The sequence below is a fragment of the Talpa europaea genome, assembly GCF_964194135.1.
Source record: "Talpa europaea genome assembly, chromosome: 4".
Lineage (NCBI taxonomy): Eukaryota > Metazoa > Chordata > Mammalia > Eulipotyphla > Talpidae > Talpa > Talpa europaea.
In genome coordinates, this window is record NC_140070.1 from 2,707,462 (window position 1) to 2,730,239 (window position 22,778).

General features: G+C 58.0%; 1 protein-coding gene across 1 annotated transcript in view; it reads left to right on the plus strand.

Moving 5' to 3' along the window:
* Positions 1-1,749, plus strand: part of XKR6 (XK related 6) — a gene marked incomplete at both ends in the record, with an annotated part of 171,958 nt that extends 170,209 nt beyond the window's left edge. The window contains one exon of the mRNA XM_084232439.1: positions 788-1,749. Within this exon, the coding sequence (XP_084088565.1) occupies positions 788-1,749 (962 nt within the window). The remainder of the gene's footprint in view (positions 1-787) is intronic.
* Between the last annotated feature and the right edge of the window lie 21,029 nt (positions 1,750-22,778).

The following is a 22,778-nucleotide window of genomic DNA, read 5'->3' on the forward strand; positions in this document are numbered from 1 at the left end:
GCGGGTGCCGCCAAGGCCCAGATGCGTCCTCGAGCATGTTGCCAACACCCTCACGAAGGCAGCGCGGGCTGCCGGCTCCCCCAAAGCATGAGTCACAACGCTAGTGGATCTGGACAGAAGCCAGAGCAGGCCGGGTCCCGCCAGCCCAGACCCCGGCAATGGCCAGCAGGAGAAAGCAGGCGGGGGTGCGGGTGGCTCGGGGAGAAGAGGATGACCCGGGACGGAGGCCCCGGAACACGGCTGTGGCCGCAGGACGTAGTGGCGGGTGGGGAATAGAGTGCGGCTCATTCCCAGCTGCCGGGGGCTGTGAGTGACCGATGGAAAGGGGCTGGCAGTGCCTTCCCGGGAAACGGCTGCGGAGCCAGGGCAGTGAGTGTGCCGTGGCCTTCCCCATCCGTGTCCTCCTTGCGCCCTGTGGGGGCCGCGGGCTGCGGGTGGAGGGGATCCCAGCCCTGGACGTGCGTCGGCCTGGTGCCTTCAGCCGGGAGCAGGTGGCCCCGCGCACAGCAGGGTGGGAACCGTCAAGGCAGCCCTGCTCTCCCCACCCTCCCCCCGGCCCGGCCCATTGGCCTCAGCGTGCCTCTCGAGCCCTGGCCCTCCGCCTTTCCGCGCGGGGCCCTGGACGCCGGACCTAGACCCCCAGCTGTCAGCTGCAGGCGCAGCCGTGCCCGCCGGTGCCGCGCCTGCCCCTGCGCATCTCCCACTCCAGGGGGTGTGGGCGCCTCCTCCCGCAGCCCGCGGGGCCATGGCCGCGCGTGTTGACCGTGTGGGTCTGTCTCTCCGGCAGGTGTCTCCTCTGCGACGTCCCTGATGTCCCTGGCTTGGGTGCTAGCCTCCTATCACAAGCTGCTGCGGGACTCCAGGGATGACAAGAAGAGCATGAGCTACAGAGGGGCCCTCATCCACCTCTTCTGGCGTCTCTTCACCATCTCCTCCAGAGTTATCTCTTTTGCCCTCTTTGCTTCCATCTTCCAGCTCTACTTCGGGATCTTCGTGGTGGTGCACTGGTGCGCCATGGCCTTCTGGATCATCCATGGCGGAACGGACTTCTGCATGTCCAAGTGGGAGGAGATCCTCTTCAACATGGTGGTAGGGATCGTGTACATTTTCTGCTGGTTTAACGTCAAGGAAGGGCGGACTCGATACCGAATGTTTGCGTATTATACGATAGTCTTGACCGAGAATGCTGCCTTGACGTTCCTTTGGTATTTTTACAGAAACCCGGAGACCACTGACTCCTACGCGGTGCCAGCACTGTGTTGTGTCTTTATTAGCTTTGTGGCTGGGATCGCACTGATGCTCTTATATTACGGTGTGCTGCATCCCGTGGGGCCGCGAGCTAAGATCTTTGCCAGCTCCTGTTGTGCCGAGCTGCTCTGGGGCATCCCTCTGCCCCCCGATGTTGAGCCCATGGCGCCTCAGACCCCTGGGTACCGGGGGACCCAGGTCACGCCCACCAGAGCCGTCACGGAACAACAGGAGGACCTCACGGCCGACACTTGCTTGCCCGTTTTCCAAGTGAGACCCGTGGAGCCCTCCACCCCGTCGGGGCGTCCTTACCCAGAAGGGCCCCTCATTAAGATTGACATGCCAAGAAAGAGATACCCAGCTTGGGATGCCCATTTCGTAGACAGGAGGCTGAGGAGGACTATTAACATCCTACAGTACGTGACCCCCACTGCGGTGGGCATTCGGTATCGGGACGGACCGCTCCTTTATGAATTGCTGCAGTATGAGTCTTCACTCTAAGAGCACCTGGGCCCGAGCTGAGAAGGGGACCTTAAGTTTGGTCGGCGGTAAACACCGCCTGCAAGAAATATAACCCTCCCTGCCCCCAGTACACAGAAACACCACCTCCACCACCACCTCACCACCACCTCCACCACTGCTACAAAAAAGAGAAAATAATAAGTCACGACCCCTTCAGATAAGCTTTCTTTCCAGTCGCTGTATGTATACAAAGATACTCTCTATGTTTTGTAAGTAAAAACAAAAAGAAACCTTTCTTTTGTTTTCTACACATAAACAGTATTGAAAAATCCCACACTATGGTTCAGAGGGTGGAGTAGGAGGAGCTGTCTCCACTCCAGACGGAAAACAAGTTTTATACCTTACACCAAGTGTAGATCATTTCTGGGATTGGTGCTGATTGAAAGAACAAAACAAAACAAAACAAAACAAACAAACAAACAAACAAACAAACCTCCAACTGCCTTATGCCCTTAGGTGCTGGGTTTGTTAAGTACTGTCTTGTTTCCTCACGCCAGCCCTCTGGTGCCGTGCGCACCCGAGAGGGACGATTCAACAATGAAATGAAACTAATCTGGAGACAAAACAAAAACCAACCTGCGAATAAAACGCAAAGCAATCATTCCTCCTATCTGACGATTTCTATTGAAGAAAACAAATTGACCAAAAGCAAAGGCGTAGTATCCTCTCCTTCTTTTTGCTTTTTCTCCCTCCTCTCCTGCCCCGGCCCCCAACTTCTCAGCCTTCTCGGAGCCCAACAGTCATTTGAAACGCAGATGGCTGGGCGAGCTATTTGAAGGCTGACTATGTGCCATTCGAGCAGTCACCTAGTGAGAATCACACTTATTTCTTGGCAAAAGCGAAACAAAAAGCCACCCCAGCAATTCGCTTAGAACAGGAAATTCCAAAGCAAATTTAAGAATTCCATAGATGCAATCAAAGAGAATCAGTAATAATAAAACTCAGCATAGTAGCAAAAAGAACGACATCAATTTAAAGGCACAGTATTTAATCAGTGACTGGCAAAAATGATCTGTTCCATCATTTTTAGGCCGTGAAGGTAGAAGTACCACGTGTGATACTGCGTAAGGCCGGCTCTGTTTCCATTTGGTGGGAAGCCTTAAATTGATCTGGAAAGAATTCGTCATTTTTCATTTGTGCTTTTTAAAAATATTAACACAGAGAAAAATTAGAGTTTATATATATATATATATATACACATACATATATATACACGTATATATGTGTATGTATATATGAAAGTCAAATTGTAATAACCGATCCATTTCAAAGACCGTTTGGTGCTTCTGTCTCTCACCATTGTGGTTGCTTGGAAGTCACTCAGCTCCCTGGGCCGAGAGGGAAACTGTGTGTGTGTGGCTCGTGTGTCCAGTGCACGCGGATGTATGTATGCGTCTGCTGCAAGGTCTTGCCAGAAACGTAGAAACCGCTAGCAGACCCGCTCTGGTTCTGGCTGCCGGGAGCGCGAGGGGCTGGGAGGGCCAGGAAGGAGGGGGTGGTGCTTGAACTTGAGCCCCTGTCCTCCTGGGACAGGACGGCCAGACTCACACCAGCAGCAGCGCTGGGTCCTCGAGGCGTGTCATCCGGGTGAAGATTTACTTTCTCATTGTACCCAGTTGACTTTCTGGAGGTGTTCCAGCTTTGTTCAACCATTTCTTGATGTTGTTTTTCCAAGTGTCGCCCCAGTAAGGAGCGTTTCTGTTCGAGGGCGTTTCCATCCCAATACGGCTCGACTTGAGCACTGGGGGAAAAAAAAAAAAAAAAGGAAAAGAAAAAAAAACACAAAAAGAAAAAGTCTCCACAAAAAAAGAGATCTATATAAATATATATATACACACACGATATTTTTAATTCAAACCGTTAGTCTTTGTTGTGTGTAGCTGCGAATCTTCTTTATTAAACTCCAGATATAACTATTTAGGGTGCGAAACCTCACATTGAACTGTTCTTAAGTTCAAGGACTGAGGGTTATTTTTTGTGTTCGTGGGTTGTTTTCTTTTTTTAAAATAACTATTATTCAAAGAGGCTTCTCCTTCCCGCCCCGTCACTGCTCGGCTAGATCTGTCAAAACAAAAAAAGGGAAAGAACGTGTTTAAAACACATCGGCTGTAAAACGGGACACTCCTTTCTCTGTCCTGACCCCTGGACCGCCTTCATGTGTGCTGGCCCTGGCTGCTGCCGCCAGGTGGGAAGGAGAGCGGGCAGGAGACAGCCCCGGCCAGCGCCCACTCACGGGGAACCGTGGCCACAGCACACCCGGCCGGCGAGGCCCAGCGGCCACTGCCCACCCACCCCAGGCAGGCGTTCCGGCCGCTCGTGAACAGCTCGTGCAGCTCTGCTGCGCTGGAGGCGCTTCTCCATCCGATTCTGCTCCCCGCGGGGGTGAGCCCCGTGTGTACTCTGCTGAGGCCCGGGTGGGGGTGAGGCCGTTTGCGAGGGTCCTGCACCTGGGCTGGCTGGGGGCCCAGCGACGCCCGAGGCCACCAGCGCCATCCTCAGCCCCCGTGTCCCCGCCTCCCGCCCCGTGGACCCTTGCCACGCGGGCTTCCCTGTCAGTTGCTGCATTTGCTTCCCTTCTCTTTCCCTTTTGCTGGACACCGTCCTAGCTGGTCACTTGCCCCATGTTGCTACCCTACCTTAGTGCGTGTACATGTGTGTGTGCATGTGAGTGCGTGCGGTGAGTGCGTGCATGCGTGTGTGCATGCATGCGTGTGTGCTCATGTACACGCGTGCTTGTGGTGTGTGAGTGCATGGCTCCTGCCCACATACAACCGAGGATATGGCGGGCGTTGACCTGGGGTGACCTCTTCAGCTCAGGGAGGGCCCTCTGGGCTCAGCCACGGGGACAGCGAGTAGCTCGGGGGCGTTTCAGGATCCCCTCCACCCCTGTTGCGGCTGGAAGTCTTGCCGCTTCTTTCTTGAAATGCGTCGGCCCCTCCCGCCAGCCTGTGCTTTCGTGGTGGTGAAAATAGTCCTCTGAGCAGTAGCAGGGACTCTGCTCTGCAGAGAGGCAGAAATGGAAGAAGCGTTAGGAAGGAAATGGGGGGGGGGGCAGGAGGGCTGCAGACTGCGGGGAGGCGTCTGGTGGTCAGCGGTGTCTGGTGGTCAGCGGTGTCCATCTTCAGGCAGCCTCTCCCTGCCCAGCTCCCCCTTCACCTCCCCTGTGGCCTGGCCCCCAGTGTCCTTCCCTTTGGAGTGTGGCCAGCTGACCCTGGGCCTCGGTGTGGGATCCACACCCTTCCTTATGTGTCCACCCCGGGAGGTGCGCTCCCTGGGGCCCGTGTCGGTCCCGAAAATCCAAGTCTCTGAATCGCTCTTCACTCGAGGGCAGCACGGCCTCACCCTGCCCTGGGAGTCCACTTTCAAGCCTGCCCCTTCCTGAGCCCCAGACCAGCCCCATAAGGGTGACTTGAGGGCCCAACCCACCTGTCCCAGCTACACCCCAGATATAACTCCAGATATAACTATTTAGGGTGCAAATGCCTATGATGTGTTTAGTTTTATTTTTAAATCTTCTCGCCCAGGGACACCTGTAGAGACAGCTGCCCCCCAGGACGGAATTCTGGCAAGGAATAAGCACACCCCCCGGAGCTGGGCATAGAATAGGAAGCTCCTCCTTTCTTTCCTTATCGCACCCATGACCCAAATGCCCCCCCGCCCCCCCAGAAATTTTGGCTCTTCTCGTGCTGGAGCTTCTGTGGCTTCCCTGGGACCCTGGTTTCTGCAGCTGCTTCTGCCCCTTCTCCGGGCCTCAGTGTCCTCGCACAAGGTCGGGGGGACGTCCCATCCCAAAGAGACCCGTGGTGAGGGCCACCTAGTGGGTTTAGTTTGTCAGATGAGTCCCCTTGTCTCACGCCCTAAGCTTCTCATAGCCCATGTACCCTGCCCTTGGCCCAGACTCGCCCCAACTGACAAGCCGGCTGCTCTTGGGAACTTGGTGATGCTCCTTAGGGCTCCTGAGAGCCTCCTTCTGCCCCTCCCCACACCCTGCCCCCTCCAGGCACTAAGTCACCCCATACCCTTTGGTCCCCAGGACCGTCACCTTACCAGCCTTTAATAAGCATGACCCCCTGGGTCCCAGGGTGGGTGGAGAGGGTTCCTGTTTGGATGAGAGCGTGAGGGCAGGGCCCTAGGGTGCCTCTTGCCTTGGGATTCAGACCCTGCCCCCCAGGCGAGAGAGGATCGGGGAGTTTTGTAAAGTACCCAGCGATAGGGGCTTCTCCATTCTCCCCCGACATACCCCCACTGAGGGCAGAGGAGAGGATTTAGCTGCTGCTGGTGTTGAGAGACCCTCTGGCAAGCAGACCTCAGCTGCCCACCCCATGCCATCTGCATCTGATTGAGGGGGCCCCTCCCTCTGCTCCATCTGTTCTGACCCTTGATCCCGGGGTGAGGTGATTATAACAAATCCCAAGCCCTGATGCCCCAGACCTTAGCAAAGTGTCCACTCCCCACCGCCTGGAACAGATGGAGGAGGGTGCCGAGCAGGGCAGGGCCTCGGTGTGAAGAAGGGAGGTCGGAGCCGAGAGGGACAGGCATCTCCGGGCCTCCTGCTCCCGAGGCCCCCAGGGAGGGGTCTGCGGTCACCTGGCCCTTGCTAGGCGCGGGGACGGTGTTTCTTTGCCAAGGAAAGTGGCATCTTACTCCACACGAGCTTCTCCAGGCCCCCACTGGGCCAGGACAGCAGCACGGGGCCCCACCAAAGGATGGGGTGCGCCTGGTGCCCCTTAGACTTTCTTGCTGAAAAGCTAAAACCTGGTGTCGCTTTGCCAAACAGAGAAATATTAAAATTAAGCCACCAGGTTAGGGTTGGGGATGGAGGGCACCCGAGGGCCACTCCCATTGTCCTTGGGCAGCAGACCGGCAGGGTCTTTCCGAGGAGGCCCATGGCACCGGGGGAAGTGAGTGAGGGGCAGGACCCCTGTTCTGTCCATTTCACCCGCAGACTCATGCCGGTCGCCGGCCGGGTCTGCGCGCGCACGCGGCGGGGGTCGGGGTGAATGGGATGAGAGGGGAACCCTCAAGGTTAGCGTCTGCCTCGTTCCCCTCCTCCACCACCGGCCACAGAAGCAGCACCCCTGGCTCACCCGTCACAGTCTCCTGCATGTGGGGAGCACAGGGCCCCGCCACCCCCAGCGGCCCCCAGCCCGCGTGTCGGGCCCCGGAGCGTCCCGAGTCGCATGGCCTCCCGGGTCTTCCTCAAAGCCCCTCGCTGGGGAAAAGACGCCGCTCGGCGGAATGCCGGCCCCGGCAGCGGCCTTCGTGTCGCCGTCTTTAGCTACTTTAAAGGTTTCCCGTCTTGCTTCAAATGCTGCATCTTGAGCTATTGGCCAAATGTCAGGAGGCGGGTGCCGGCCAGTGCCTGCAGCGTCAGTCTCTTCGTCTGGCCTGTCTGCCTTATTCCACTCTCCCGGGCGCCACCTGCTTCTCCTCCCGGGAAGGCGCGGTGCTGCCTTGTGCCTGCACCTTCCCCTGCAGTGGCTGGCAGGACGCGGCTGGACTGTTCTGGAGCCAAGGCTCTGCAGTGCTATTAATGGCAGGTCCTGAGGGCAGCAGACGGATGAGCGTAGGAGCCCCCCACCCCCACGCCTCACCTGGTGAACGCCTGGTGTCCGGGCTAAGAATAGACCAAATAGGAACTGAGTGGGCCCCTGGCCTGGCGCCTCCTCCCGTCCAAGACAATATGCCAGCCCCCCGGGCACCACTGCCCCTGCCAAATCCCCAAGACGAGTCAGACCCTACGCCAGAACCTGAGGCCAGTCAGCTCATCCTGGCTCGTCCAGGACCACACCCCAGGCCCCCCACACCGAGGGCCCAGACATCCGTTCCCTCTTGACCATCAGGCCAGCTGGTAACTCGGCGCGGCCCCGGAAGCAGCCTTTGACCATGCGTGGTGGTATCAACAGACAGCCGTCGGCCGGCCCAGGGGGTGGGCGCCTGCATCCCCGTCCCCAGCAGGCCTCTGCCGTCCTGGGCTAGGAGGGGCGGGGAGTGCCGGCTGTGTGCCGTGAGCAGCTCTTGCCCAGACCCGGCGAGGCCAGGCCAGCGCAGCTGGCTCGGGCCACCGCTGTGGTCATGGACAGCCCGCCTCAGCTCTCGTGCCTTGGTGCCCCCGCCTGCTGCGTGGAGAGAGGGAGGCCGACCGCTCCTTTCCCTCCCGCTCAGGGCTGCTGGCTGGATTCGCGCATGCCCACACACGGGCGTTGCAGAAGGACTCGTGCTGTCTTGGGGGCGGGAGCATGGAAGGATGGGGTGATCTCCAGGCGTTACCTCCCGGGAGCCCTGGGGCGCAAGGCCGAGCCAGACCGGGAGAAGTCCGCGTCCCTGTCGTTCTTGGACACTTCACACACTGTGACCCCGGCGCTGTGGTCCCCCGGGCGGCCAGGACCCACTGGCTCAAGCTGGCCCCTTGGAGCCCCAGTCCAGTGTCCTGCTGTGGAGTATCCTGTAGTGTCAGAGAAGCTACAGGGCAATGTGAAAGCTGGTGGCCACGAGCATCGGGCAGGTGAGAGAGTGGGTGAGCGGAGAGTGCTTGGCGTGGTAGGAAGGCGAGGGTAGCTCTTCAGGCAACGTCAGCTCCCCCTTTCACACCCACCCCCCCCCCCGCCTTCTTCCCTACTGTCTTTCCTGCCTGGAGTCTCCTCATCAGATGGCCTCACCCTCCTTTGCCTCTGCAGAGTACAGAAACAGGCCTTGGTTTGTTAAACAACCTTCCCAACCGCCCAACACGGGCCCGCTGGTGCGCCTGAGCTGCCCTGGTGTGCTGCCCTGGGCTTGCAGGCAGAGACCCGGAGTCAGTCGGGCCGGGCATGCTCACAAGTGACTTTTATCCAAATCAGGGTGTTTTGTCCCTCCTAATTTGAATTGGAAAAGTTTAGGTGCGTTTCTTTTTCTTTCCTTTTTTCTTTTTTTCCTTTTTACTATGGTTTGACTGTTATCAATTCAACTACCAAGTTACCCTTTGAGCAAGAAAACAGGCCCATCCTGAGAGCGTCCTTGTTCTCAGAGCTGAGCCGGAGTGAGGGCAGGTGGGAGCCCCGGAGAACAACGCCAGCTTCCAGGGGAGCTGCAGCCCCAGTTTTCCATCAGTGCTGAGAACCAATTTTCTAAGGAAAATTCTAGAAGTTTTGGCAGTTCTAGGTCAATCCACCCTGCTCTGGCTCAGGCCCAGGCCTTGGAGTGCAGGTGCATTCTGATATAAAAATTCTCACAAAAGCGAAAAAATAACTAAGGCAGCTCCGAGCCTGGCCTGCGGGGGCAGGGGGCAGTGCTTCTGCAGACCCCCCAGGCGTGGAGCCTGGCAAGGCCTCCGCCCGTCCCACCTGCCCTGACTCTGCTCTCTGAGGTCCACGCGACTGTTTTGACGGCACGAGGGGCCAGGTCATAGTTGGCTTTCAATAATGACTCTGTTTGGTTTTGTATCTGGTGGTTCTGTGGAGAGGCCAAATCCTGCTGGGATTATTTATTTCCACAAGGTCTTTCTGACGGTGAGCGGAGGGAGGAACGCGGAGACCTCGGCCTCACGCCCACTCTCCTCGGCGCCCTCTTGGACTGGGGTGGATGGCGAATGTGTGTTCGTGCATCCTCGGTGAGCGAGAACTTCGAAGATGGACACACGGAAACACAGAGGACAAAATGACTCGGTAGATAGATAGAGGTGGCTTCCAGGCGTATCCAGAGAGGACATACCAGCATCCGTCTTATCGTTACTTCCTACACTCCGGAGCAGAAGTAGCAAAGCATGTTCTTTTCCAACAGAAGAAGGTGATGTTCCCAAGGGAGCTGCTGGACGCTGTCGGTGGACTCAGGGGTCCGAGAAGGCCCCTGAGGGAGGGGCAGGCGGGGTGGGCAGCAGACGCTCAGTCTGCAGAGCTGAGTCAGCTCACTCCCGGGGCCAAGTTCTCTCTCCGTGCAGGGGGACTCGCCTACTTACCTCACAGGGTTGTTGTGAGGACGGAGGAAGAACTCTGTCGTGTCGGTCAAGCACGTTGGGGAAAAGTCGTGTCGGTTACCAAGTTTGCTTCTCATGGAGAAACCTTTTAAACGTGAAGCCATCGCCTGCCGGGTGCAAGGCACCGTGGGTGTTGTGGGGCAGGGACCAATTCTGTTCCCCTCCTTCTTGATTTGTGGGTGTGATAAATTAATGATTTTACAAGAGGACAGCGTTCTCTCCTGTGGGCAGAGACATACGTTCTTGGTGCTTCTGCCCACAAAAGGCCAGTCTTCTCTCCAGCCCAAGGATTTGGCTGAGACAGAAGGGCTTGAAATCCTCTGGCTTCCATCAGAGAACACTTCTGAGAAGCAAACAGTGGTTGTTCTCCTCCCTTGGGGGAAATGGAGTCAAATAGGGGGTGCGCGTCTCCTGTGACCAGCAGATACGGTTCTGTGATTCCAGACATGGTCCTATCATTTGCCTCCGCCTTCATCTTCCGTCTCCCACCCAGAGGGCGGTTTGCTTGGCTGTGCGGGAGTTGCTAGGTTCCTGGGGTCGGTTGGCTTCCCTGGAGACTCTGGCACAGTGCTGTTTGCTGCGAAGTCCTGGCTTCCAAAGACAAGGGTCTTTACAGAATCAAATCAAAACGTGCATTTTTTTTTGAGGGGTGGTGGCCTGCAACCTCTCAATTTCTTAGCTGCCAAACATAAGAATGAAAAACTTCTAAAACTTGTCGTTTGTTTTCCACCTGCAACATTCTTCCCAAACATACTCAAGGAATCTAGAATATTCTAGAATATAGCATTTCTGGAATTCGTTGTTGCATGCTTCCCCGGGTTCACCAGTTTCTGAGTTGAACAGGTCAGAATTCTTGCCCCAGATGGAAGTTTCCTGTAATTGCCCCAGAGCTCAGTGCTCTTTGGGAATCACTAGTGCTTGTCCCTAATCCTCCAGAATCCTCCTGCCACAGAAAGAACACCCTCAAGGCTCAGCAGGGCTTCCCCTGCGTTTTAGAATCATAGGGAAGCCATTTGTGACTTTGGAAATCGTTTTACGACGCCAGCCTCTAGGGAAAGAAGACGATTCTTTAATTTGCCTTGTAGAGAGAAGGGACAGAGAGAAAGGGAAGGTGATTTGATTTTGAAAAATGGCTCTTCTGGTGCTGAGAAAAGATGTGGGCTCTGCTCCAAGTTGACCCCTCTACCTGGGTGCAGGCCTGGGAAGGCCCGCGGGAGAGTCTTCAGGACCCCGAGGTCGTGCGGAAGCTTCCTGTCCTCTCCTGCCAGGGCCGGGGCCCGGAAGCAGTGGCCCCCACTGTGGTGCTGACTGGGCCTGGTCATTCCGTGTTTCTCGCCACTCTGCCCCTTGAGCCTCTAACCCGGTGCTGGCTCCAGGCCGGTTCCTTCATGCCCTCCGCTGCAGGGCGGGAGTCTGTCCACAAGCAGCTCCTCTCGCCTTTTGCTTGCCTTCACACCGCCTTGCTGCCTGCTTCCACCAAATACAGCCTCCGCCTTGCAGAGCGCCATCCGCCGCCAGCCTCCCCGCTGTGCTGCCTGCCGAGGCCAAGGCCGGGCCCATCCTCCTGCACTCACATGCATGTGCCTTCCAGAGGCACGCCCTGCTCCTGGGCTGGGGGGCCGGGGGAGGGCCGGACTGTAGGTTGGGGAGACTTACTGATAACTTAGGAGGCCAGGTGCCCCCCACCCCCACCTAGGGCATTGGCCCATCGACATCACTAAAGCCCCGTGCCTATGACTGTTCACAGCCGGAGGGGTCCCCACAGGCCTCACTGTGGAGCCCTAACCTGGGGCCCCGACTTGTTCACCACTGATGGCTTCATTGTCACTCCTTTGAAATCACAGTCACTGAAAGGCCCGAGAGGGAGGGACCGCGCGGAGCCCACGTAAGCTGAGAGCCCACTGGGATTTTGGATTGTGGCGAATTCTGCAGAACTGAACCGTTACGGCGCATTCTTAGCTGACAGACCACACCCCGACATGACAATTTGCCCGTTGGGGGCACGTGTGTGTGTATCTTTCTTGAGGGGCTTAGCGAGTGGATGCAGCAGGATCCGGGGGTTAGGCTTCTCGCAGGACTCGGACTGGACCTGGTCTAGATTGTTTGTTCCTGTTCCCAGGCCCCGGCCGTGCAGACTCCTTAGCTGGGACCAGAGCCCGAAGCGTCTGGTCCTGCGGTTTAGACACCCTGGGGCTAGGGAACGTGACCCCGTGCCTGGGGACGCTAGCATGTGGGGGCCATTTCTGAGCACTCGCTTATGGGATCTGATGTGACAGCACAGCTGTGTGCTCCCCAGCCGGGTCAGAGCGGGACGTGCGGGGTGGCGCGGGGCAGGTGTCGAGAAAGCCCCCATGGCGGGCTTCACGTGACTGAAGTGGCAGGCTCTGCTGGACGACGCCTTCCACAGGAGGCAAAGGGCGTCTGGAGGGGAAGGTGCCCGGGTCGTGTGGTGCTCAGGGTTCTTGACCTGAACCCCAGCCTCAGGTCTCTCCTTTGGGGGGGAGACCAGGGAAGAGCCTCAGGGGCAGGGAGCTATAGTGTGAGGGCTCAGGATGGGGCAGGTGCTGGCAAGACAGACGCAGCCACAGGAAAGGCCCCGAGCCAAGTGGGAGAAAGCCGCAGGGTCTAGCCAAATCCCCAAGAGACCTTCCCAAGCCCAGGTGCACAGGAGCAGCTTTTGGGGTCCCCTCCCCTAGACTGTGATGTGTGAGCCTCATCCCGTGTGGTACCACCTGCTGCAAACTGCCACTCCCCCTGTTTCCACGGCCCCTGTGCCCAGTGCCAGTCAACCTGTTGTCTGGCTGCTCCTGCCCTTCCCCTGTGTGGTCCGCTGTGACAAGACAGGTTTCCAGGAACCTGCTTTTCTCTGGGCAGCCGAGCCAAGTGGCTCCTTGGGGTGTGAGGAGAGAAACCAGGGGAGATGAGAGCACCCTCCTGGGGGGCGTCAGGGGAGCCCTGCCTTCCTGGCCAGTGAAATTACAGATGTGTCACAGAAGGCAACACACCGCAGAGGAGGAGGGAGGGAGGAGCAGAGGTAAAGGAGGAGGGAGGCAGAGCTGATAAAGAGCGGAAGACAGAGAAGCAGAGTTCCCTGAAGTCTCCCGTGGCCTCGGCTGCCCGTCAGCGGCTGTCGGTGCACTTGGCGCATCAGATCAAATGAACGCTCCTCCCTGCAGCGGGGCTGAGCTTCCCAGCCTCCTGCGGCCCCACGTCCGCTGGGACTGCCCCCGGACCTCCCGTGCGGTGCTCTGGGTGTTCCCCGGTGCTCTCGGGGGCGCCTCGCCCACCTCACCCAGCCTGGGGAGGGAGGCAGGGCCCCCCGGGCAGGGGCCAAGCCCCACCTGGCCTCCGAGATGATGGTTATGTTCCCCGGGCCCTTCCTTGCACTTGTTTGCTTCTCCTTGGCTGCCTCTCTGCCAGCCATTCCTCCACTTTTAACCCAGTGAAGCCAATGACACTGCTAACTGACTCTTTATGGAGCAAAACGATTTGAAATTCTCAGGTAATTCAAAACCTCGAGTGCATAAAATTTGTAATTCTCCCCAAAGGGCTAACACAATATTCGCGTTGCTACTCTGAGCGTTAGCGTGTCTGAGAGACTGCTGTGTACGCGTGTCTGAGGTTAGTTTAAAGGAAGCAGAGTCAAACCCCATTCGTGTTGAGATTCCACCTGCCCCGTCCCCACACGCACAACCTGAACAAATGACCAAGCATGAGCCCATAAAGGGAAGGTTCTAGAACGTGGCAGTACCCTTGTCCCCCTGTCCATTTCGATGAGCTGGGGCTTGGCCGAGGATCTCCCGCCACCCTGAGACTTGCTCCCGCCCGGCTGGCACGCTCCCTCCTTCCTTCGTGTCTCTCGTCTGCGTCATCACCTCTTCCGTCCTGAGCAGCAGGGGCTCGAGTAGAAAATCGCTTCCAGCGTTCAGCCCATGTCTTCCTTTCCCCTTGACTTGCAGGGAACCGTCAGCCCAGGTTAAGCCCGTCCACCGAGCCTCCCGCACAGGCAGGTTCCCTGAGTTGACCAGTTTCTCAGCCTAAGGGAGGAGAAATCTGATGGGTCCCATCTCCCGGCAGAGGGCGACACGGAAGGGGACTCAGCCCAGGAAGGTGGGGGAGGCCGGGCTCCCACCTGCAGGTGCTGCTACAGGTGAAGCCTCTGATGCTTTCCTTGGGGTGAAAACAGGGCATTTCGCTGAGCAGATAGTTTAGTGTAACTCAGCGGAGCCCCTGCTCTATGCACGTGCGCTGTGCCCAGAGGAGCCGCGGCAGGAGGAGAGCGTGCTGAGCAGCGCCCGGAGGCCGGGAGCTGAGGCGGCACCTCCCCCGTCCCACAGCCAGTGCAGACGCCAGCAGGGCTCAGCACTGCGCGGCCTCGCCGTCCATGTCCCGCTGCGCTCCGTGCTGCTCTGACGCGCGGTGGTCACTGGGACTTGGACAGACTCCGAGAGCACCGGCGGCAGGAGAAACGTGGTAGATGCCGGAGCCATCAGGCGGGCACCGTGGCGTCCGTGGCGGGGTGCTTTCTGCTGGAGTAAGAGGAGACCTTCAGAGCAGCAGCCTCCACCTGAGCCCTCTTCTCATTCCCCTGCTCCCCTGAGACCACCCGTGTTCCTGGCGGCTACGACTGCTCCTTCACTCGGTCCCCATCAGGGAGCAGCAGTGACAGCGTTGGGGGTCTCCCGGCCCTGCATGTTGGCGACAGCAGAAGCAGGGGCAGCCAACCTGCCCGTCCATACCACCCAGGACAGAGCCGGGACTCTGGGCAGGACCCCAGTGGCCTGAGGTGACGGAGAGGCAGGGGCTTGGGGGACAGCCACCCATGTCCATCTAGAAAGTTCTAGGAGTAGACGGGCAGACGGCTCCAGGCGCTCAGCTGCTATCACAGGAGGCGTGTGGATGGTAACTGGCATAAAAAGAGAGGGGTCGGGGGCAGCGGCGTGTCCTGGTGCTGCTCTCTGTCCCGGGACGGGGCCCGCGGAGGCCTCTTACAAACAGAGAACTCTTCTGGCAACAGTCTTGTCTGTCCCTGTTGTCTGCGCCCCAGAGTAGGTTTGGATAAAGAATCCAGGTTGTGGGAAGGTGGACTGGCAGTGGTTTTTCTCGACACTGAAATGGGACTGTCGTTTTCAGTATAGACAAGCTCAGAATTTGAAAACCAGCTCAAGCCCCCTCCCCGCTACCCGCCCCCCCCCGCCCGCTACCCCAACCCCAAATAAGGAACAAGAAGGAAAAAGCAATAGACGGGCCGGAGCAGCCCCCGGTGCCCAGCTGTAGACGCCATCGGACAGGGTCTCAGGCCGCCCCACCCTGCCGCAGCAGGGGACAGCCTTGCGGGTCTCACCAGCAGGACCAGGGCCCAGTCGGGAGCAGGGCAGAAGAGGGGGGAGGAGACCCCTTTCTGCCCCCATGCCCTCCATGAGACCTGCCCGCAGCAGGCTCCCCTTCCTCCCCCGCTGAGAGCAGCGACAGGGAGGGCTCCGCGGGCCCAGCCGTCACCCACAGAGCTCCCGGCGCCTTCTCTCGGGCCTCAGCTCTGCAGGCCCTGCCGCCGCCTCCTCTCCTGGAGGGTCAGAGGCATGTTTCACCCTGGTGCTCCCCGGGGCCGACGATTCCCGCGTCTCCCCGGGAGGATGAGCCACGTGGTTCACAGTGCTCAGCCCCGAGGACGGCCGTGGCGGCCTCCGTCCTCGTCATCCGCCGGTGCTGCGTGGCCCCGGGCCTGAGGGGCCGCCTCCCGCTCCCGAGCCCGGGCCCGGCCACGGGCCACGTCGGAGAGGCGGCTCTCCCGGGGGCGTCCCTCAGCGCGAGTTTGGGCTCCTCGTCCCACGTGTGTTAGGAAGGCTCCTTCCAGGTCTAGAGTCTCCTCTCCTTGGCCACGGAAAGGTTTGCCCTTTCTAGTTTCCAGAGAGACTGCCCGACCCCTTCAGGCTCCCGCCTCCGCCTGTGGTGCTGACGTGGACAGACGCCACGGGCGGTGCGCGGGGCAGTGGCGGGCGTCCTGGCTACCGGAGGGACTCTGCGGTGCCCCAGCAGGGTGAGGTCAGGGCAGCGACAACCAACAATTTAACTTCTCGAAAACTCGTGGTGCCTTTTCTAGTGGTGCTCCTCCCCCGCGGGACTCCAGCCAGGCGGCCACTCGCAGCCAACAGCAGTCTGTGCCAGCCTCTCCCGGTGCCACACCAGGGTGGCAAGATGCCACATCCACACCTGGACCCAGGTCCAGAGGCGCCGTGGCGCTCTGCGCGTCTGCCTTTGGGGTGCTCATGCAGCTTCGGTGGGAGATGATTGTTCCTTCGCAAAAACCATCCACTGCTCCCTGAACCAGAGGCTCGGGTGGGGTCAGCGAGCCGCCCTCCGGGTCTCCTTCCCCTGCTTGTGGGTCGCTGTTTCCACGATGTGGCATTTTTGATGAGGGAGCAAAGAACAGCTTCTTTTGGAACTTCCTTTTGGTGCTGATATTTTTTAATGTCTTTGCTTTGCTTCCCCATCAGCGGCCACTGTGCCGCCTGCCAAAATCTCAACTCACGCCCCAAGGTGAAGAGGGGCGGCTCGGAGGAGAGGCCGGAGGCTGGGCACCCCGACCTCCTGGCTTCACCCAGACGGTGTCCTCTGGGGCCTGCTTCAGTCCCCAGGCTCGGTTTCCCCCCTGACATGGCTGCCCCGGCATCTCCTTGCCTCCCAGGGAAGGGCTTGCCGGCGGCGCAGACACGCCGAGTCCCTGCTCGTGTGGAGACAGCGACGACACGCGTCTAAGGTCGGGTCTGTGCGTGGCGAGATTTTAATCCTCGGGTTTGGTTTTGTTCCCTTTCGCGCCTCCATCGGCACCGTGTGTGGGTCCTCCCTTCGGCAATACCTGGCGGAGCTCCCTGGGGTGGGTGCGCTGACATCGCTAATACTGTACAAGGTGCTAGAATCAAACCTCATTTTATAAACTTTGGTTCTTAGAGAAAACAAAACATGCAGAATTCTTTCTGTGAAGCCTTACTATAGATTGCGATAGCCAACTGTTGATCCAAAAAGAGGGAGAGAAGACAGAGATGAGATGCAGCGATTCTGCGTACCCCGAGCAAAAGGTCTTTCCGCGGGATCGCAGCCGGCCGTGGCGCGCGGCGTGGGTGCGTGTCGGCCGCGCAGGTGCTCGAGGCGGGCGGAAAGGGCGAAAACCGTCAAGTCCATCCATCCTTATTTTACCTTTCGGGTGGCTCACAGCGCGAAGGTGTGGGCAGGAGAGGTGCGCCCGGGGGCCCCGGGGCCCGGGAGAGGATTCCTGTTTCTGTTGCCCGCGTTGTTAGACGCGGTTGGCCGGACGAGGGGAAGGGGAAGCCGCTGGGCGGCCGGGCTCGCTGAGTGTTCTGAGCATCGATGTTCTGTCTGGTGGTGTTTCTCCCGATCCCGAGGTGATTCTGAGGTTTCTCAACAACAGTGTAAACACGTCAGCCGCCCGGGGTGTCGACACCGCGCGATTCCCTGAGGAGGAGGCCGTGCTCCCTTCCCGGCCCCGGAACACGGCGAGGCCCTCACCCCGATGGGCGGCGTTCCCTTCGTGTCCATAGGACAGGCTCCTTTCTGGTGCTGCCCCGCTCCTTTCGTGCTAAAGACAGAAATGATCAAGAGATGGGTTCTGACAAGAAACGGGGTGAAGGGATCCCCGCGGGGTCTCAGCGAACGCGCACCTGGCCTGGAACAGGTGGCGTGGGTCATGCTCATGTGTGGTGTGTCATCCAGGTGTCTCGTGCCGGTGCGTGAGTGTGTGTGTGTGTCCTGTGTGTGTGCTTCGGTGTACGAAATGTTTGGTGGACAGAGAAAAATACCGCAAACAGAAGCGAACAGAAAAAATCCAAGGCTGTTTTATCAGACGCACTTGTTCACCTTGGTGAGAAGCCACTGTCTCACAACTATGCAATCCTCCAGCGCCCCCCCCCCGCCCCGACCTCCATCTCCCTCACAGATTTTCCTTTGTACAGCTGTACAAGCACCCCAGTACCCACCCCGGTGCAAGGCGAGCATGCTACAGTGATTCTTTTCCTAAATTTAAAAGCTCCCGACAACAACAAAAAAGTTTTCCTTTTACTTCCTTTTCAAGGTTTTGATGGGACCCTGTTTGGTTCTGTAAGCGAACAGATGTGTTTTTCTTATGCTTCAGTTACGCGTTGATGACTGTTTTCATCCTCTTCTTGATTCAGAGTGTGTATTTTCTTTGTAAAGTCTACTTTTATAGGCTATGTCTGGGGGATGTGTTGACTTAAGGCAAGAAAAAAATTTGGCTTAAGTGGAACAATGAGCATGGATTGGGGTTGGGGGTGGGGAAGTCTGGGGAGCCGCTGAATTAGCACCCACCGGGGCCTGGAGACAGCACCCCGCAGGGAGCTGGCGACTCTAGGGAGGGTCAAACCCGGATGTCTCCTTCCTTGCCCGACTTGGGGGCCTCTGTTTGGAGTAACCTGTCCCCAGAGGGTGAATCGCTGTGTCTCCCTTAGCTTTATGCCAACCACATCCCTCCCACCTGTGCTCCACCCTCCACCCAGTGCCAAATCCCAGTCCTGCCTGCCCACGCCCCTCTCTGCTGCAGCCTCGGGGCCGCAAGGTGCCTCTGCTTTCGTTTGGAAAGTTAGTTCCCCAGGGTATCGCAAGCGCTGACATCAAAAGGTGGCATGTCCTTGGCAGGTCTTTGGAATCTGCTCTGAGCTGCAGAGAGTGGCCACGACAGTGTGTTTGCAGACGACCCTGCAGCCACTTTGGCCCAAGCAGGCCCCCAGGAGGTGGGAGGAGGGCCTGGGAGAACAGAGACCCCGGGGTCAGACAAAGCACAATCAGGCAGGGGAAGCCCTGCACGCAGAAGGCAGCTTCTCAACTTCTCGGGTTGTCTGCACACGAGTGAGTTTTGCACACGGTTTACAAATCTTGCACAAGCTGGCTGAGCCATCGCGACCATTTTTCAAAGAGAACTTCAGACACTGCCTAACTGCTCCAGCACAAGCTTCCACCCCCGGGCCTGTGGGGGCTTCCAGGGGGTTCCTTTGGAATGGAAAAGGAAGTCAGTCCTTCCACAAGAAGGCGTGTTCCCTGTGGCTCACCCCTCCTCCCCACCCCCCCCCCCACACTCTCAGCTACTCAGGGGATTTTAAGAAGTGCTGTTCATTTGCTTTTTGTCCTGTTCCATAGGTCATACCTGCCATCCCGGGAATTGCTTGCTTATTCTTTCTTTCTCCTCCAGCAAAGAGGGCCTCTTGCCCGTGGAGGTGGTGTTCCCGAGACCCTGACACCGATCGTGGGCTCTGGTCCTGCATACCCAGACCCCAGGGACTTTCCCAGAAGCCAGCTTGTCCTGACAGCTCAGAAAATCTCAAGGAAATCGGTTCCAAGACACCAGACTCCCCAGCCCCTGGGTCACCCTCAGAAGCGTCTGGAAGCAGGACCGGTCTCTCAGGGGCTGTCACACCGTCCTGTGACCCTGCTCTCCTCTGGCTGCCCACTGGCACCAGGCTCTGAGGTGGCCCAGGGCTCCTCCAGTCCCCAGCGGCAGATCTGGGTGCCCAACACCCCTTCAGGGCTGTGCGCCTGTCTCTCGCAGAAGGGCACACCCGTGGGGGCTGTGGCATGTTGGACTTTCCACCCTAAATCTGTGCCCAGGGAGTCTTACTGTGCCGAGCCTTTCCCATCGCAGTGACTGTGTCCTGTTTTGGGGTGAACCTTATTTGGGGTTCACTTTGTTTGAGGGTTCACCATCTGTAAAGGTGAGGGCACGGATGTTCAGTTAAGAGGGTTGTTTCTCTAAGGATCTTTTCGAGGAGTCACACAGTGAGAGTTAGCAAAAATCAAATAGTTTCAGCTTCAGTTGAGTCGGTCTGGAAGCCGAGGGCAGTCGGGCAGAGCAGGGCCTGTCCCAGGGACAGAAGGGCGTCTGGCAGCTGCCTGTCCCTGTCCCCACCCGTCCTGGAACCTCCATTGCCTTCTGTGAGCCTCAGTCTCCCCATCCCTAAAATGCCAGGTGAGCCCAGTGGCCTCTGGGATTGACCCAAACCAGAAAGGTAATAAAATAGGGAGACAGGAGGATGCATTTGAGGAAAATCTTGACAACTCACTGACTATGGCGTCTGGCTTTGGGGTGATAAACTGCCGAGAGCCCCCGTCCACTCCTCAACTGGGGCATGGAGTGACCAGCATCAAAACTTGAAACGTGAGAACCATCAGGCGAGCTGATGGAGGGAGGGACGCTGTGTCCAGGAGAGAGGCGGGCACGGGAGAGCAAACGGGCAGCTTAGAGGGGGCGGGTGAGTCCTGAGGTCTCTCCCCACTGCCAAGCTCACTCTGCACACGTCTGTTTGTTGACACAATCAACGCCCACTGCTACTGCCCCCCAGCCTCCGACTGGGCACGCGTGAGCGTGAACACACATGCACCGCCCACGAGAATCACCCCTCGGTCTTCGAGCAGAGCTGGGCTTCTTCAGAGCACAAAGGAACCACGGACTCTCAGGGTTTGAAGGAGACTCAGACACCACCTAAGTTTTGCTCACGCAGTCTCAGCCAAAAAGAGCAGATTTATTCTCGACACCCCCGGCCCCCAGAAAAAAGCCCTTTGCCTTCACTCGCTGTGGAACGCCTGGGCCCGGCGAGGCCTGCCTTCCAGCTCCTGGCGGCCGCCCCCACACCCGGCACTCTCGCGCGGGGCCTCCCGGGGGCAGGCCCTGGCCTCTGGATGAGTGGGCTTTGGGACAGAGGGGGTGCCCCCGCCCGGGCCTGGCCAGGGACTCCACAGGGCCAGCGTGAGAAGCACCCGAGCACGATGGTGATCGCAAGCTCCCCTTGGCCCCCTGAAATGAAGTGCTCGGGGCCGGATGGCACCCCCACCCCCACCCCACCCCCACCCAACCTCCAAACCAGCCAGGCTGGAGGCACCCGCCTCCTTCCCTTCACTGTGATGTTTTCTGTTCAAAATTCAACTGTGCGTCTTCGCTGGAGACGCACCCGGGAAGGCAGGCGTGGGCCAGCATGTGTTCCCAGGGGGGCGGTGGGGGGGAGAACTCGCAGGCACCTTCTCCCCCTCCCCAGTCAGCTTTTCTGAAAATGCCACCCAGCCTCGATGATGCCCTCCACGTGCCAGGCGCAGAGCTGGCCAAAGAGGAAAGAGGGCTCTTAGGGTGTCCATAGTCCAGCAGGGGAGACGGTGGCGCAGATGGGCCACTCTGGGGGACAGCGCAGTCGTGGCCAGCAGGGCCGGCCTGCAGCTGCCCTGCTGTGCACTGGTCTCCAGTCTTCTCACAGGGCCGCCTCTCGGTTGCCACCCTCATCCTGCTGTAACCCTGAATCCCCAGGCGCTCAGCTGGGTCCCCGCCCGCGGCGCCCGCTTGTCCTCGGCAGGACTGGGCTGCATCTGCTCCCAGCTCTTTCCCAGGCGAGCACACCCCCTTCCCCGAGCAGGATCAGGCCCAGAGTAAAAATAGCTGTTAACCCTCCCTCCACATCCTCTCGGGGCTCCCTGGTCTTCCGGTCATGAGCGACAAGGGCCTGGGCTTGCTCACCCTCCGTCTTCACCTGCACCTGCCGGGCCCCAGCCGGTTCTGTTGTCCCAGCCGCATGTCCCCTGGCCGGCATCCCCTCTGCTTCTCCCCTGCGCCCTGACCTCCCTCCCTGAGAACCCCGGCCTCTGCGGTCCTGCCACTGCCTGACAGCGTGCTTCACCGTGAAAATGCATTTATCCATTAAAATGGGGGCTGAGGGTGGCCGATCCGAGGGTCCCAACCCAGCAGGTGCTCCTGCCTCGCTCACCTGAGAGCAGACGGTCCTAGGGAGGTGCCACAGGCTCCGCCCCCACATTGGTGTCTGGCTCGTTTCTGGGCCGGGGGTGGGGGTTCCCCAGGCAGTGGCTGCAGAGACGGGCGAGTCTGCCAGGGCCGCAAGAGCCCGCGCGCCCCCCTTGCTCCAGCCCCCCCCCCCCCCCCCCCGCAGGCAGTGACCCGCTGGGACAGGTTACTCCTCATTCCAGAGGGGAAAATTACTTCTTTCCCCTCCTGGACACAAAAGTAAAAACAAAAACGTTACTTCACCCGGGTTTGCAATTGAACACGTCTGATTCCCTGACTTAAAAATATATATATCCACATATATATTTTTCATTTTGAAGCAGGTATTTTTTAATGGGGCTTCTTTTTGGGTTTGAGATCACTGGGCTTCCTGCCCGTGGATCGACGCTTGCTGCTGTGTTGAAATGCGGACATTGGCGACCCCATTATTAAGCCAAATTTAAACTCTTTAGTCTCCTCCATCTGTAAGTGTTATGTATCTACCTCATTATGATTTTTTTTTTATTTCCTGTGCTTTCGTGTCGTGTACAATGTCAGAGGTGAAATGTAGATAAAAATATATATATATAAAAATATATATTTTTTGCTTTGCAATAAAGTTCAAAGCTATAACACAGAATATTCATGAAATGTCATAGCCTTTAGTTTTATTTGTCCTGACAGCCCTTTGCCTCGTCACGAGAGTCAATATTATTGTGTTGATCATCTGATGAATTATTCCAATGATTTTAACCGTCCTTTGTCGACACATCGGATAAGACACTAGGATTCTTAAACAACTCTTGGTTCCAAAGGTGCTTTATTTCTGTGGACTTGAGTGATCAAACAGAAGGGAAGTGTCTCTCCAGACTCACATCTCCCAGATAAAAAGTATTGATCGCACGCCATTAGGGTTAGAACAAAAGGTTTGTGCGTAGGGGGAAAAAGGAAACCTTGATTTGGCTTTGACTTTGTGAAGCTTTCGATATTGATTTGTGCCCAACTTTCTTTTTTGAAATTTCACTATCTTGGCATGGAATATGGTGCCCCCACCTGACTCCCTCCACTCCGTCTGATTGGACTGCTTTTGGCTTCTTCACTTGGCCATTTTCTCTAGGTTGATTTTCCGTGTTTGTATTCTTTGGTGGTAAATTGCTCTGTGCCCAGCCCCCACCTCTTCTCGAAACTTTCTGGAATTCTCTTTCATACCATGTGTTAAGTGGGATGGTGACTTGGAATGGTCGTCTCCAAGCCAGCGATGCCGTAAAGACC